This window comes from Nicotiana attenuata, chromosome 12 (genome assembly GCF_001879085.1).
Source record: "Nicotiana attenuata strain UT chromosome 12, NIATTr2, whole genome shotgun sequence".
In the NCBI taxonomy this organism is placed as follows: domain Eukaryota; kingdom Viridiplantae; phylum Streptophyta; class Magnoliopsida; order Solanales; family Solanaceae; genus Nicotiana; species Nicotiana attenuata.
The window spans coordinates 38916332-38932717 of record NC_032000.1 but is presented as its reverse complement, the minus strand read 5'-3'; the positions used below and the strand labels follow the sequence as shown (position 1 = coordinate 38932717).

The following is a 16386-nucleotide window of genomic DNA, read 5'->3' as shown; positions in this document are numbered from 1 at the left end:
CTCATCCCCTCCTGCTTGTTGTCCACTGTAAATAGTCCCCTCTCCATGGTATTTCAGTGATGCCAATATCCTGACATAGCTCAGCAAGTTCCTTGATATCTGTATTCTTCACTGGAATTTTTGACATTCTGTCTTGTATATTGAGAATTGCATTGAAATCTCCTCCCAATAGCCAAGGTCCTGTAATGTTCTTAGCCATTCCCCTAATGTGATCCCATAATCTCCTTCTTTGCTCTGCATCATTATGTCCATACACCACTGTGCAGTAAAAATGGATCCCATTCTGTTTTCCTGTTACCATACAGTGTATGAATTGATCAAGCTTGCTCAGAGGTTGCACATTATATACTTGTTCATCCCATAAGATCCACACCCTTCCATTCACAACATGCTCATAGTTTGTAATTTTTTTCCACCCAGGTACTACTCTATTGATCACATTCTCTGCATTGTTTTCCTTCACTTTTGTTTCAACTATACCAACCAGCTTTATTTGTTTATCTCTGATGTACTGCTTTATTTCCTTTTGTTTATACCATTTATTCAAACCCCTAATATTCCAGAACAACCAAGTCATTATTGACTGATTATTCCACCACCTATGTCAGGTGGTCTTGGTTCCTCCCTACTCCCCTCTTCCTGTTACAATATCTGGAAAGCATTTGTTGTCATTATTGTTGTTCTATTCAATGCCATTCTGGTGTTGCTAGCCAAGGCTGGCCATTCTTCACTCTCCTTTGTTTTCCCCTTATCAATTGTCACTTTTTGAGCCTCAGGATTGACATTGCTTGTATCTGCTTTCTTATCCATCTGCCTTGCTTGTTTGTTGATTCCTCCATTTGTTTCAGTTTGTTGCTTTTGTCCTTGCCCTTTTACTTGCCATTTTGTGACTATTCTCCCCTGTGTTTGTTTTACTAGGATATCTTCTTTGTGTGCTTTCTTCCCCTTTGTACAATCATGCCCTATTTTCATATAATTTATACAGTACTGTGGCTTCCACTCATATTCCACTTGCACCTGGACCATTTTCCCGATGGTTCTTGCAAAGTCAATTCAGTGGGAAGCTGTTTTGTCACATTAGCTTCCACCAAAATTCTTGCATAGGACACACGAGTCTGCTTGGTGGTACATTCATCTGCAAATAATGGCTTCCCAATGGCACTTGCTAGCTTGCTTAGTGTCTTGTTACGCCAGTAACTCATAGGCAAATTAGGTATAGTAACCCACAAAGGAATCTCCATCAAGAATTCTGCCTTAATATCAAAATCTGGTGTCCATTGCTTCAAGACAATTGGTCTACCACTAATAGTATAGGGCCCTCCATACAGGATATCCTTTAGATCCCCAATTGTGTGAAACTTTGCTATATAGTATCCTTCATCATGTAGATACAAATCAGGTATGTTTACTTTACTCCAAGCTTGAGCAACATATTTTCCCATGAATTTATATCTTGGCAAATCTCCAATTACATAGACGATTAGGGCACATTCCCATATCTTATTCTGTTCCTCTATTTCTTCTTTGTCAACTTTAACCACAATGTTACCATCAACAATTTTTGGGGAAAAGTAAGATGGTACCATACCATTTTCCGAAGATCTGTTGCCCGCAAATAGATTTGCCCTGGTTCTCACCTTGTTCGGTACTGTTGCATGTGCTGTCAGCTCCTCATTTTGCTCAAGTGTTACTGTTCCATTGATTCCTAGCTCGGCTATTTTCCCTTCCGACTATTTTTCCAGATCTACCATGTTTTCTCGTACAGGGGTGCCTTCACTCGAAGATGAAGACACATGCATCTCCACAGCACTCATATTTTATGTGGAAATTGTTTGTCGGATGGTTTAAGCGGATTCAATTTTTGCAAATGGTTCTCGATGTTTTTTTCTTTTTTTAAAATCATAGTTCCATAGTAGAGATTGAGGAGTGATGATAGGCTATAATTACGTATTTTAGTCGCTTATTACACTCAAATTTACTGCACTTTAATTGAGTTTGAGCTTTAATCGCTAGTGTCTTGCACTAATTGTGTGTTTTATGCCTTGTAGGGGTGATACCGAGCTATGTAGATGTTATGGAATGAATTCAAGTAATTTGGAGCTTTAAAATCTGAGTAAAAGCCCAAGGAATCAAGCCGGGATCGTATTCGGAGATCAACCGATGATAGAGCAACAAAACGAAGAATCGAATAGGCATATTGCGCATTGTATAGTAAAATGCACATAACTTTTTGTTCAGAACTTCATTTGGGCTCCACAATATATGGTTGGAAAGCTAACTCAAAGGGCTACAACTTTCATGTTTTACGTTTTTCCAAATTCCAAATAGAACAGGCTGAAAAACGCAGTCGAAACCGCGACTGCGGACTTGAGACGGGCTGAGGCAGTATACTTGCCATATACCGCGGTCGTACCGCGGTTTACCACGGCCGCAGCAGTCCAGACGTGAAAAAATTGTCCTTTTTCGCGTAGGAGAAGATATAATAGTTTGGGCCCGACCCTACTTGGTATATATACATGGAAAAATGATATTTTAAAGGAGGAGACCAATTTTTGACACACTTTTGACATAATTTAGACCTAAGGAGGCTAAGGAGACCGGAGATTCGACCTAAGGAGTCAAGAACACACTGGGAGCAAGGCGGAGAATTCTTTAACGAGTTTTTCCTTCCTCTTCCAATTTTTCATTGTTGGTTATGATTTTTAGTATTGTAGTTTTACATACTATTATGAATAGCTAATTTGTTGTCTAGGATTTTGATGGAACCTTTTGTAGGATAAATTCTTGTTATGTTTTTATATAATTGAGCCATTGGATTTCTCTACTTGTTCAACTACGTGTTTATTGTTGTTGATTGAATGACCATCGATTGACTGTGCCTATTTATTATGTGTTGCTTGAGAAAGGATACATATTTAGGTAGTTGTTGAACAACATCACTCCTAACGTATGTGAGAGATCAATACGAAGGGTTTAAAGGCGGGACTAGAGATAACGGAACCTTGATGCGATCGTAGTGAGCACTGAATTAATGTCAGCTAGTGTAGTTCGAGAGAATACATCTAGTAAATTGTGGTAGTTGCTCAAGAGAGAATTACGACAACCAAAATATTCACAATCGGTAGAGAATACATTGGCGAAATTGTAGGGAACATAGCTAGAAGGATTCCGACAATTGGGGAAATCATAACTCTAGACCTCCTTAATTTAGTCTTCAACCCTTTGTCTCATTAGTTGACAATATTCTAAGAGTAGAGTATCTTTGGAAGCTCGTTCATTACATTATGTACAATCGGAGTCGTGCAAAAGAAGGAAAGGGATAGACTCACATACCTTGTATATACTGCCCCAATCTCAAGCTATGCAATTTTCACGACTCCTTAGTCTACAATAAGAGAAANTTCTCTGTGGGATTCGACTCCGGACTTTTAGACCGGATTATATTTGCAGCGACCGCTTATCCTTTTTAGGACTAGAGTTGGGCGTGATCAAATTTTGGCGCCGTTGCCGGGGAACTAACGGTGTAGCTGTAGGTGTACATATTGTTAGTTTACAAGTTTGAACTTTTATTTTTATTTTCTTGTATTTGATTTTTTATTTTATTTTTTTTTACTTGTTAATTTGAGAAACATGGCATCCTGGAATTATGGGAATTGTGATGTTGGTAGTTCTATTGTTGATCTTCCTTGTGTGAATTGTGGCGGAAACCACCTGGGTCAAATTAGTCAAAATATTCCCGAGAGCGAGTTATGTGCACCAACTCAATCTTATGTATGGAATGTATGTGATATGTGTGGTGGTCAAGAAGGTCACTTTCATGGTTGTGCTTATATTTCTTATCTTTCCCCAACCCCTTACTTTGATGGTTCTACTTTTTCTTGTGAAGTTAATAGGAACAAAGAACCCGGGATGATAACCTGAAAGAGATCAAGGATATGCTAAAGTACCTTGTGGAACAAAAAGATGAAAGACAAATGCAGATAGAAAGGCAAGATGCTACTATTCGCAACCTGGAGGCACAAATGAGTCAACTAGTTGAAGCATTTAATGCTCAACAAGCCTATATTGGGGATAGTAGTCAAGAAGAGCATGAATTAGACACCGAAATTGAGGTGCTAAGAGAGGAGGTTAGAGTAGAACACCAACAATCTATCCAACTATAATTTGAGGATGCCGATGTTCAAGAAGTAACACTAGAGTCGGCCAAGGACATTGAAGATACAAATTTAGTTGACTCTAGTGTGATTGGTGTTAAGGAGGTCAAAAATCATGAAGTTCATGTATTTGAGCGCGTTGGACCTCATTCCAAACACTTCTCTACATTATGTTCGGATGGTGAAAAGGGAATGGATCCTTACGAGCATAAAAAAGAGTCCAAGGAAGAGGTAGATGAGCCTTATATTTTGAAATTCTCAAGGCCGTCTTGGCAAGGTGACACTCCTCGGTCGAGAGCCAAAAAGTGCATAAGATTTTATCTAATTTTTGGCTCGCAAGAATTTGTACCGCAGAGCATAATCATAAGCTTGAATCAAAACTTGGGGTTCAATTCATAAGCTCGAGGTGGAGGCAAAAAGATGATTCACGTCGTGCCGCGACGTTAAATCAAGCGCTTGTTGGGAGGCAACCCAGCTTTACTGCTTTTTTTTATTGTATTATTTTTGTAGTGTCGATTTTTAATTTTCTAGGAGCATGGAAAGCAAAGCTATTGGAAGGATGCAACAGCGAAGAAGATGGTTGGAACTAAGTGTGAGGTACCCGCACGAAGGATCGGGCCTGGGAGAAGTCTGAGTACCCCATGAGATGCAAGTGCTTCGGCCTTTGGCCTACCAGGGAGTTTCTTTTACCCTCTTGTATGTATGGGTGTGCATTGGGGACAATGCACAATTTTAAGTGTGGGGTGAGGAGATTGTCTGGGTGACTTTCTATGCTATTTTAGTTGTGTTAGTTTAATTGAATATTTTTTTTTAAATAGAAAAGATTGGACTTTTCCCGACGATGGATCTATTAGATAATTTTCTTGAGGGATTTAAGTCTAAAGAAAAAGGACAAAAATATTTTCTTTTGTTAGGTAGTGTAGCAATTCCCCCTTGGTTTTTCTTTGTGCCGCGGTTCTTTTCCAAGGGTTTTGTTTGAACTGGATATAGTTAGTCTTTTTTTTTAGAATAGGAGCCATTGTGTTGTGTTTTGAAATGAAGCGATATCTCTTGACTTTGTTATGCCTTGAGAATAGCGAGTACTTTGGTTGTGACGCTTAGGCTCAGTTTTTTACTCTTGTATAAGTACCTTAAATTTTATGATCTTAAACTTGCTTAACTGCTTTGACTAGAGTGTCTTGATGAAACCAATCCTGAGTGAGTTATGTGCCATGTGTGTGTAAGAATTTGTTATATTCTGTGCATTGCATTTGATGCCTAGAACTTGCCCTGTGTGTTTGCAAAGCGAAATAGTAGTTTTGTTCAGTCTTGGAAGTGATATAGGCATTTCTTTGTTGAGCCAGATAGGTATATTTTACCCACCTAATTATTATGTATCGTAGTTAACCCCTTTGAGCCTGTAATCTTATTTCTTTGGCAACCACATTACAAGCCTTATCCATTTGTTTGAATTAATCATCTATTTGAACCTTTTAACCTCTCATGAGCACTTGAATTATTATGAACTGTGTAAAAGTTAAAGTGTAGGGTGGTTGGTTTGGCTTTTAAGTGGAACTAATGAAATAAGGAGAAAGGTGCACTGTTTTGAAAAAAGTAAGAGCCACTTGAATTGGGAAAAAAAAAGAAAAAAAAAATAGTTCGATTGTTTTGAATAAAAATATTCCTTGATAAGTGGTGGCTTTTGATGTAAGTGTGCTTAAAGAAGAATGGGTAATATACATTAATGTGAAGGTGGAGTTTGGTTTGACATAAGTATGGGGTTTGAATGTTAAAGTATATGTATTAAAGTGCTTAGGGAGGTGTAGTCACTCTTATATCTAAATGTATCATACCCGTCCCGTAGCCTACATTACAACCAAATAAAGACCTAATTGATCCTAGATTGAATGAGCTCGATTTGTGGAGTAGTACACTACGGGCAAGCCTATGGTGCATCTTTTGTGGCATATGAATGTTATTTCTGAGAGTGAGTGAATTCTTTCTATCTTGAATTCCTAAGTGTTCTTAAATTTTATTGTGTGGAACTACTCTCTTTTGTTGTGTGAGGGCACTTGATTCATGAAGGAAAGGTAATATCAGTAACCTCTATGTTAGAGTAAGTGAGTGGATTGTGAATAATACGTGGTACTTGTGAGTCGAATCTTGAGGTGAAGATGTTACGCTTTTGTGCTTAGTCTATTTTAAATATTCTTGGTGTGATGAGTTAGGAGAATTGTTTAAAAAGGTCGTGTCTATATAAAGTATAGTTTGATTGCTCGAGGACGAGCAATGATTTAAGTTTGGGGTGTTGATGATATGCTATAATTACGTATTTTAGTCGCTTATTACACTCAAATTTACTGCACTTTAATTGAGTTTGAGCTTTAATCGCTAGTGTCTTGCACTAATTGTGTGTTTTATGCATTGTAGGGGTGATACCGATCTATGTAGATGTTATGGAATGAATTCAAGTAATTTGGAGCATTGATGTCTGAGTAAAAGCCCAAGGAATTTAGCCGGGATCGTATTCGGGGATCAACCGATGATAGAGCAACAAAACGAAGAATCGAGTAGGCATATTGCGCATTGTCTAATAAAATGAACATAACGTCTTGCTCAAAGCTCCATTTGGGATCCACAATATATGATAGGAAAGCTAACTCAAAAGGCTACAACTTTCATGTTTTATGTTTTTCCAAATTCTAAATGGAACAGGGTGAAAAACGCGGTCGAAACTGCAACCGCGGACCTGAGGCGGGCTGAGGCAGTATACTTGCCATATACCGCGGTCGTACCGCGGTTTACCGCAGCCGCGGCTGTCCAGACGTGAAAAAATTGTCCTTTTTCGCGTAGGAGAAGGTATAATAGTTTGGGCCCGACCCTACTTGGTATATATACATGGAAAAACGGTATTTTAAAGGAGGAGACCAATTTTTGACACACTTTTGACATAATTTAGACCTAAGGAGGCTAAGGAGACCGGGGATTCGACCTAAGGAGTCAAGAACACACTGGGAGCAAGGCGGAGAATTCTTTAACGAGTTTTTCCTTCCTCTTCCTATTTTTCATTGTTGGTTATGATTTTTAGTATTGTAGTTTTACATACTATTATGAATAGCTAATTTGTTATCTAGGATTTTGATGGAACCTTTTGTAGGATAAATTCTTGTTATGTTTTTATATAATTGGGCCGTTGGATTTCTCTACTTGTTCAACTACGTGTTTATTGTTGTTGATTGAATGGCCATCGATTGACTGTGCCTATTTATTATGTGTTGCTTGAGAAAGGATACATATTTAGGTAGTTGTTGAACAACATCACTCCTAACGTATGTGAGAGATCAATACGGAGGGTTTAAAGGCGGGATTAGAGATAACGGAACCTTGATGCGATCGTAGTGAACAGTGAATTAATGTCAGCTAGTGTAGTTCGAGAGAATACATCTAGTAAATTGTGGTAGTTGCTCAAGAGAGAATTACGACAACCAAAGTACTCACAATCGGTAGAGAATACATTGGCGAAATTGTAGGGAACATAGCTAGAAGGATTCCGACAATTGGAAAAATCATAACTCTAGACCTCCTTAATTTAGTCTTCAACCTTTGTCTCGTTAGTTGATAATTTTATCGCTTTGTAGTATTTGCTAGTTAATTAGTTAGAAATATAAATATCAATCTTTATAATTTAGAAAATTGTTCAAACTTGTCTTCTTATTGATATTAAACAGGTATAGCTAAGCCTTAGTTCTCTGTGTGATTCGACTCCGGACTTTTAGACCGGATTATATTTACAGTGACCGCTTATCCTTTTTAGGACTAGAGTTGGGCGTGATCAAGGAGTTAGGCTAGCTTAGTTTGTAGCTCTCTTATGTTGTTTTTGGTTAACGGTTAGAAGATAAATTAAATTAATAAATAAATAGAGTTTTATATTCTAATATAGATTAAATTAATATTTGTTATAGTAGAATTCGTAAAACTTTTTTAAGTTTAATTTATGGTTAGATTTGTAAAGGTAAATAGATTTGTTGTTACGATTTAGATGAATTAATAATTGTTTTTGCTTGGAAACAAAACAAAGAGCAACAAACAGTTTTTTTGTTCAGTAAGAACCAAAATAAAGAGGCCAAGGTAAACCACGTTTCGTTGATAATTCACTGTCACTTCTACTGCTGATGTTAGTTGAGGATTTTAGTATATTTCTGAACCCCTTTACATAAAATTCTATTTGGCTATACTCGTGATTTCTTGCGCAAGCAAAGTAAGCAACTACAACCTCCATTTCTGAAATTAATAGTTTTAAACAAATCAAGTTAAAGTATTCAAGTTTTAGAAAATAAAAAAACTATATTATTATTGTTAAAATTATTGTACTGTTAATTAAAATAAATATATAAGAAAATAAATAGAAATTTAAACAAATACTCTTCTGACTAAAACTATTAATTTTTATTTACCAAGTATATAAATTTAAGAAGAAAAAAAACAAATAATATCGACCGAGATGATATTATTTGTTGGGGTTGGCCAAAAGGCAGGCATGAATAAATCATGATGGTACTGGCAATTCCATGAGAGCCCTTATAAAAGAAAACGTTTTTTTTGCAAAAATAATTGAATAAGATTCTTAGCCGACCACTTGACAAGTCACCTGAGTAATTTTACTCCACGTTCGTAATTTACGTCACCTCTGAATAATTTATATAATAATTATTATTATAAATAATGACAAAGTATACTCAGGCATGTGCGAATATGAAATCATGCTCTTTTTGATTCTTTGACAGATACTTTAACGAACTCTGCTTATTGTAATGGCTGAATTTTAGGTTTCATATTTGGACCAAACTAAAGATTTCTCTTCCCACTTGCGTTGTCCTTTTACTGGCCAAATATAGATCTTAATATTTGTCAACCGCTAAAACTTTCTAAAAAATGGATAAAAGGGGGTTCTTCTAAGTTGGGCCGAGGTGGGGGTGGGGAAGTGCACAGTTAGCTACTAATTAGAGATGTCTTTGCCCTTTAGCCACTGTTTAAAATATATTTACTCTTTAGTCAGTGCTTAAATCCGCCCGGACGAAAATACCCCTGTGCTAGACATGGGTGTTGTGTAAATATTAAGGACATGATGTCCGTAACTTCATGAATGCTGTGTAAATATTAAGGACAAAGTGTCCTGTCATATCCTTAACTCATATGTGCAGTGTAAATGTTAAGGACATGACGTCCTTAACTTCATGTGTGCAGTATAAATGTTAAGGACATAATGTCCTTAACTTGTACTTGCACCTTTTGTTGTTAAACTTTAGGACCTCATGTCCTTAACTTTATATATGCAGCGAAAATGTTAAGGACATAGTGTCCTTAATTTTAGGAGTGTTGTGTAAATATTAAGGACATGGTGTCCTTAACTTCATGAATGCTGTGTAAATATTAAAGACAAAGTGTCCTATCTAGTCCTAACTTCATATGTGCAGTGTAAATGATAAGCACATGACGTCCTTGACTTCATGTGTGCAGTGTATGTTAAGGACACCATGTCCTTAATATTTACACAACACTCATGAAGAAAGGGTAAAAACGTCTTTTTGTATTAATTTTAATAGAGTAGTGGTTATTTTTGCGCAACATTAAAAATACTGAATAAAAACTAAATATTATGTTAAAAAGTGGGAGCCACGCTATTTGTGGGGGGTGGGGGGTGGGTGGGGGGTGGGGGGGGGGGCGTTACCAATTCAATGTGGTCAAAAGTAAAGCTAATATACTCCATTATTCAATTTGCATGGTAGGGAGAACAATGATAAGTGGAATAGAATATGTAGTATTAGTGAAAAGGCAGTCACTATCAGAAAGCTCTAACTACTTATCTATCATCAGGAAGAGTCTATTATTCCCTTTTGCTTAGCTGCTCCTCGTGGAAGTTGTTGCTCCATTCACTCTGATCTACATTTACATGAATACTCCTTTTATTTTGTGACGTGACATAATGTTAGATATCATTCATTTTCTATGCAAATTCACAATTTTCAATTATTCAAATTCAATTAACTGCTCAACTATATACTTTACGTAATATTTTCCTATCGCAAGAATCAACATCAGTGAGAGATAATAATTACATAAGGAATGTTTAAAAAAAGAAAATAAAGGAAAAAAATTTCATTTGCATAATAAAAAATGGATAATGCAAATGAAATATAGTGCAACTGGGCCAAAAGCCCATTTTTATAGTAGACACAAAAAATAGTGGTTTAATTAGGAAGCCCATCGGGTTTTTATTGGACTTGGTAGCGCCGGCCCGTAATCCTTCCACATCACAGAGCGGGTGCTGTTCGTGAGCCCCTCTCTAAGAGCCAAGAGGCCCATACTTTCGTTTGGGCCACGTGACTCAATTTCATGCTTGGATAGGGCAGGCCAGATATTAGCTTCTCAAAGCCCAGCCTTCAGAATCAGCCCAACATTCCACCACATTGTTGCCCCCACTTGGGTCACAAGCCCACGTTACAAGGCTCGGCGATAGAGTGCTTTCTCATGTCCTTATATAAACATTAATATGTTATCATATGAAAACGATGTGGGAGATGATGGTGTAGCTTTAAACGTAAAAAATCATATGAAATACAAGCAGACCATGCATTTTAAAGCAATTCAAAGTGAATAATGAGCAATTCGTGCTTCTTAATACCTTAACTTCGACAACTTGATGAAAGGTAAAATGAATTTATTAATCTCTAAAATCTTTTACATAAGGTCTAAGAAGTTCTACTACTATATACTCTTACTATTGCTTATCCGATTCTAATGTTGGAATTTTTCTGTCGTATGTTATATCATTGGAAGTAGTTTCTTTATTTTAGAAAATAGGAATTGTCCCTTTGGGGGTAAATCAATTCTGAACATTCTGAAAATCTCCATTAAATTTCCAGTAGGAAATATGTAATCTATATCTTCTTGCTTTACCTGTTTTCTAATTTAATAGTATTTGTTCTTGAACTTAAACTTCAAGAATACATCTTCTAGGCACGTTCCTGAATACCCAAGATTGGCTAAACCAAAGACGCAGTATGAGGTAAAACTTTCTTTTAAAACATTTATACAGAACTTGAGCATCAGTTTTCTTCCCTATTTTGTTTATAAATTTGAAAAAAAGGACAGTTAAAAACACTATTATTGGCATTTGTCTTATAAACTAATGCTACTAAACCAATTTATTATATGATCTGAACTTGTCATTTGTCTTCTAACAATCTGTTCCTGCATAATTACTTATGAAGCACTAAGAAATTGTGGCTTATTTGTTTTCAGATATAATAATTTTTTCTCAAAGCTGCTCGTGAAAGATTCGTATTACTGATTCCGACTTATTTGGAATTAAGGTGTAGTTGATTCATTGCTGTTCTTGAAAGGTACTTAAGCTTCCAGCTGAAATTTTCTAAACACTTTGCTGGTGATTTCTTTTATTAAAGTATTGACTTGAAGCAACGGTAATTTCATAGTCTTTCACACATCCTCTTTCATTTTGTTGGCACTATTGGCCACAAGTGAAATTCTCATTCTTGGCACGATGGCCAAAGTTTATATCTCATATTCACTTCTTTCACTTTCAAGCATCATCATAGATTATCAACAATAAGAACATTTGGAGTCAAGACTTTAAGTATATATATGAGCAATAAGAGTCTTAAGTACATTGAGTTTTTCTTTCACAATTAGGCATAATAACTAGCAATTGAACTTGATTTTTAAATCACAACACCTTTGATACATTGATCATACTTGACTACATTCCCAAAGGATATCATGCTATGATAGGAGCAACGGGAAAACATTTTGAGAATATAATTTCCGGCACAATACTTATTTGGAATAACTTAATATATTAGGAACAACTCGTAACATGGGATTTAAGAACCTGGGCACATACTTGAAACTTACGGGAACATCATGGAATTCGATTCTAAGAGAGAAGTTTAGCCAACATACCTCACTTTGAGCTTTCCTTAAATTACTACAATGTTCCGGAAACCCAAGCGACTTCAATCTATTAGAGAGACGACAAAATCGAACCATAATTAGGAAGAGGTTTATGGGTCCAGCTCATTTAAGCATTTCATCAAATACTATGTGTGCAAATTTAACTACAAGGTTCTTCTACAAGATCTCCTTCACCCTACAACCAATCCAACACCAGAGTTTACTCATATTATTTTGATGACCTCCCCACCATCCTTATTGGTATATGCATGCATAAATAACAACTCTCATACCCAAGAATCACACTTCCCATTACTCAACTTCTGCACAAACTCAAAATTGAAGACTAGATAGAACCTTACCTCTTAGATGAAGATCTTGTGAGTCCGTCCCTTGATTTCCCAAATCTTGAGCAAGAATTTGAAGGGTGGAGAGGCTAGTGCTTCATTCTTTCTCTAGCTCCCTTCCCCTCTCTCTAAAACACCATATTTTTTTCCTTCTAAACGAGCCTCAATGGCTTTTAATCAACATGGGATCGGGTTATAAAAACACAAAATAGACCTTCCGAACTTAACTCTACGGTCGCAGAGTGCATCGCGGATCAAATTTTCCGCCCGCAAAATGGACTGCAAAAACGGTCCCAAAAGTTGGGCTGGCCCGGTCAAGTCTGCGGCCGTTATGCGGCCCGCAGAACAGTTATGCGGTCGCATAACGCACCGCAAAATCTTCCTCCGAAATTTTTCATGCTGAATCTGCACGAATGTGCGGCCCGCGAAATGATTATGCAGTCGCATAGTGGACTGCATAATGACCTCCAAAAATTGGCTTTGGTCCTGTTGCATTTTGCGGCGGATCTGCGGTCCGCGGAGTGATTTTCCGGTCGCATAGTGGACCGCAGAAATGCCATGTTCTGCAAAAAATTTCCTCCAACTCCCCAACACATTGCACAACCCGGCGAAGATTTTCTACAATTTTCAAACACATTAGCCTACCTCGCCAACATGAAACCCTGAGTTCTTGGTCAAATTGTACGGGGTCTTACAAATTTAAAAAATATTCTAGCATGATATACTGGACTTCCAGTATAATATACTGGAGTTCCAGCATAATATACTGGACTTCCAGCATAACATACTGATCTAGCATAATATGCTGGAAGTTCATACACAAGTGCTCCAATCTCCAATATATTATACTGGAACTTTCCGTGTATTGGAGTTCCAGCATAATATGCTGGAAGTTCATACATAGGTGCACCAATCTCCAGTATATTATGCTGGAACTTTTCGTGTTGCAGCAAAATAGTGGTTAAGTTTTAATGACTTTGCAAACGCTGGCTATTTTTCAATTACCAGTCTATAAACTGATTAGCCCGTGCTATTTTCACTTTTATTGGACATGAAGAGCATCGACCCGTTATTGTTGGACTGGGAGAATATTTGTCATCTGGGCCGCATCACAAATGAGCCCAATACTTGTGTAATTTTTTTCTGTATAGTTAATAGATTGGTTAGTGGACGGGTCAATGGCTTAGGCCCTATGTATATATATCATTTTATACATATTTTGTAAATGATTTTAATTATGAGAGAATATATCAGATTTTAATCGAGAAGCTTCTCTCTTCTTCTTCTCTCTATTCTCTTTAACCCTAGCTAAGTCTTTCATGGCAATTTCATACATTTCGAAGTTTATCATGGTATTAGAGTGAGGATTCATGTAGATCTCGTACTCAGCTCTCGTCCGATTGTAGCCTCACACGATTTTGTGGATTTTCTCTCACTTTCATCTCAGCTGTGCTTCATCAGATTCATTGATTTTTTTGGTGTTTTTGCTGTTTGCTGTCATTTTGAAGCCCGTTCTTCTTCGGTAGCGAAGAAGTGTGGTAAATCTGAACCTGTTATCACTCATTGTCTGTTGCATTTGGTTTTCCTTGTCCTAGGGTTTTGCATGTGTAGCTCTTCGCATCAAATTGGTCTGATTCTGTTGTTTTCAATATGACTTTGGGAGATAGTACCAGCTCGTCTTCTACATACTCCCCAGACTCTTCGATTCCTCTATTCATACATTCATATGACATTTTTGGCACTTCTTTAGTGCCTATACCATTTTCTGGTACTGGGTTTGGGGGTTGGAAGAGAAAAATCATAGTTGCTTTGTCAGCAAAAATAAAATAGCATTTATAGATGGCACATGTCCCAGACCTTCTGATAATGCACCATAATTAAAATTTTGGAATAGATGTAATAATATGGTGATATCCTGGTTGACTACCCCTCTATCTCGTGAGATTGCTGAGAGCGTTCAATACTCTGAGTCTGTTGTATGTATTTGGGAGCAACTCGAAACCATATATGATACTGTTAATGGGAACAAAATATTTGATATTAAGAAAGAATTAGCTTCCACTTGTCAGGTATCTCTGGATATTGCATCCTATTTTAACAAATTGAAGAGGTTGTGGGATGAGTTGGCCTTCATGCGCAAGCATTCTGTAAATCCTTGTAACTGTCCCTTGCAAAGGGAATTAGAGGAGGACAAGTTATATCAATTCTTAATGGGACTTAATGAAATATATGTTAGTGTTAGGAGCAACCTTCTTATGAGACAACCACTTCCTTCTCTTGACATTGCTTATAACATATTGCTCCAAGATGAGAGTCAGAGGCATATTAGTTCTACTCCTCAATTTAATTCAGACTCAGCCTCATTCAATGCAACTGTCAACAATTATGCCAAGTTTCCTCTTCCTCTTCCAAAATAAAAGTATAATCAAAAGATAAATTTTGATCAAAGGGCGAATGTTGATCAGGGCAAAGTCCCCATATTTTGCAAATACTGTAAGAAGCCTGGGCATTTAATTGATAAGAGTTACAAGCTTCATGATTTTTTCCCAATTTCAAGTTCACAAAGGGGAGAAGAGTTGCAGCAAATGCTACTGCTGAGCCTGAGTTCACTGCTGTTGGGCATAATGCTGATGGTTCTTCTCATTCTGGTTCTTATGGTTCTTCTGAACAGAGTTCCACGATTCATGTGTTGTCCATGGAACAGTACAATCAATTGTTGACTCTGTTACAACAGTCTCATGTGTCAGATACTTCTCCTCAGTCTAATCTCATGGCTTCTGCCAATTTTGCTGGTACATTACTATCTGGTGATCTATTGAATGTTGCTAGTTCTAGTTCATGAATGCTTTCTCAAACAGTTAATCTGTCACGACCCAAATCTACGTGACCGGCACTCGGCACACTACCCGACCCGAGTGAACCAACCCATATGATGCACCCAAATCATATGCATGAAAACTAATTTAACTGCGGAAGCTCCTTGAAAATCATATACACTTTCAAGTTAAATGATAAAATATTTTCCAATTCAAAATCACACATAACACCTTTTATGATAATAACAACGAGACTAAGTAAAATAATTATATTTTCATGTATGTCGTGTACAACCCCGTTACTACAATCTTTCACAACTATCTATGGAGCCTCTATACCAAAGAATAGAATTAAGCACTTGGGACAATACCCGACTAGCATACATTAAGAAAAACAACATGATAGCTACCACGAAATAGGAGTGGTGCCTCACCATATACTTCAGGAAGAGAGTCATCCTAGTCACGACCGCATGCCACGTATCATACTCATCCTGAAACATGTAAAGTAAGCAGGGCCCTGGAGGGGGGCCCTAAGTTTTTCTTCCTGGGCTGCAGTAAGTAGATCGAGAGGTCGTTCCGCCCCTTGTCCCCGAATATGGGGAATATGTTCTCATAAAATCTTGCTCCAATCTGACCTAGCTGGCGAGCGATCCCAGTTCGCGACAGAGAACAAGACAGCAAGCGAGCGTACTTTTGTTCGCTTCTTCTCCACCAAGCACGGAAGTTTAAGGATAACTGTAGGTCGGTGGCTACCTAAGGAAACTCCGATTCGATCCGGGCTGAGTACACCACAGCGATACTCAATAAGTGTCATAGACTCTCTCTAACTTAAGTTCTTGGGACAAAATTTATAAAAATAATGCACCGATATTTGAAATAAAACGATAAGAAATTCTATCAATTCATGACCCTTGTCATTTTGAATAAAAGCCAAGTGAAATATAACCCTCAATATAAACTTTTAAAATATTTACACCAATCCAAGATTTTGGATAAAATCATACAAAATCATTTCATTTGCTTTAAGTCATTGAAATCACTTTCGGCTCCTTAGGCCTAAACATAAGAAAATCATCCTTACCTTTCACTGGGAGTACTATACCATCACCGACATAA

At 37.2% G+C, this 16386-nt stretch overlaps 2 protein-coding genes across 2 annotated transcripts; one reads left to right on the top strand and one right to left on the bottom strand.

Annotated features, from left to right (window-relative positions):
* Positions 978–14184, bottom strand: LOC109236048. Its single transcript, XM_019402278.1, has 2 exons — positions 14122–14184; positions 978–1730 (listed from the first exon to the last, which is right to left on the bottom strand). Exons 1-2 carry the CDS (start codon positions 14182–14184, stop codon positions 978–980), a joined length of 816 nt encoding a protein of 271 aa, XP_019257823.1.
* On the top strand, positions 14356–15293 carry LOC109236047. The gene is made up of 2 exons (XM_019402277.1): positions 14356–14826; positions 15009–15293. The coding sequence occupies exons 1-2, from the start codon at positions 14356–14358 to the stop codon at positions 15291–15293; spliced, it is 756 nt and encodes a 251-aa protein (XP_019257822.1).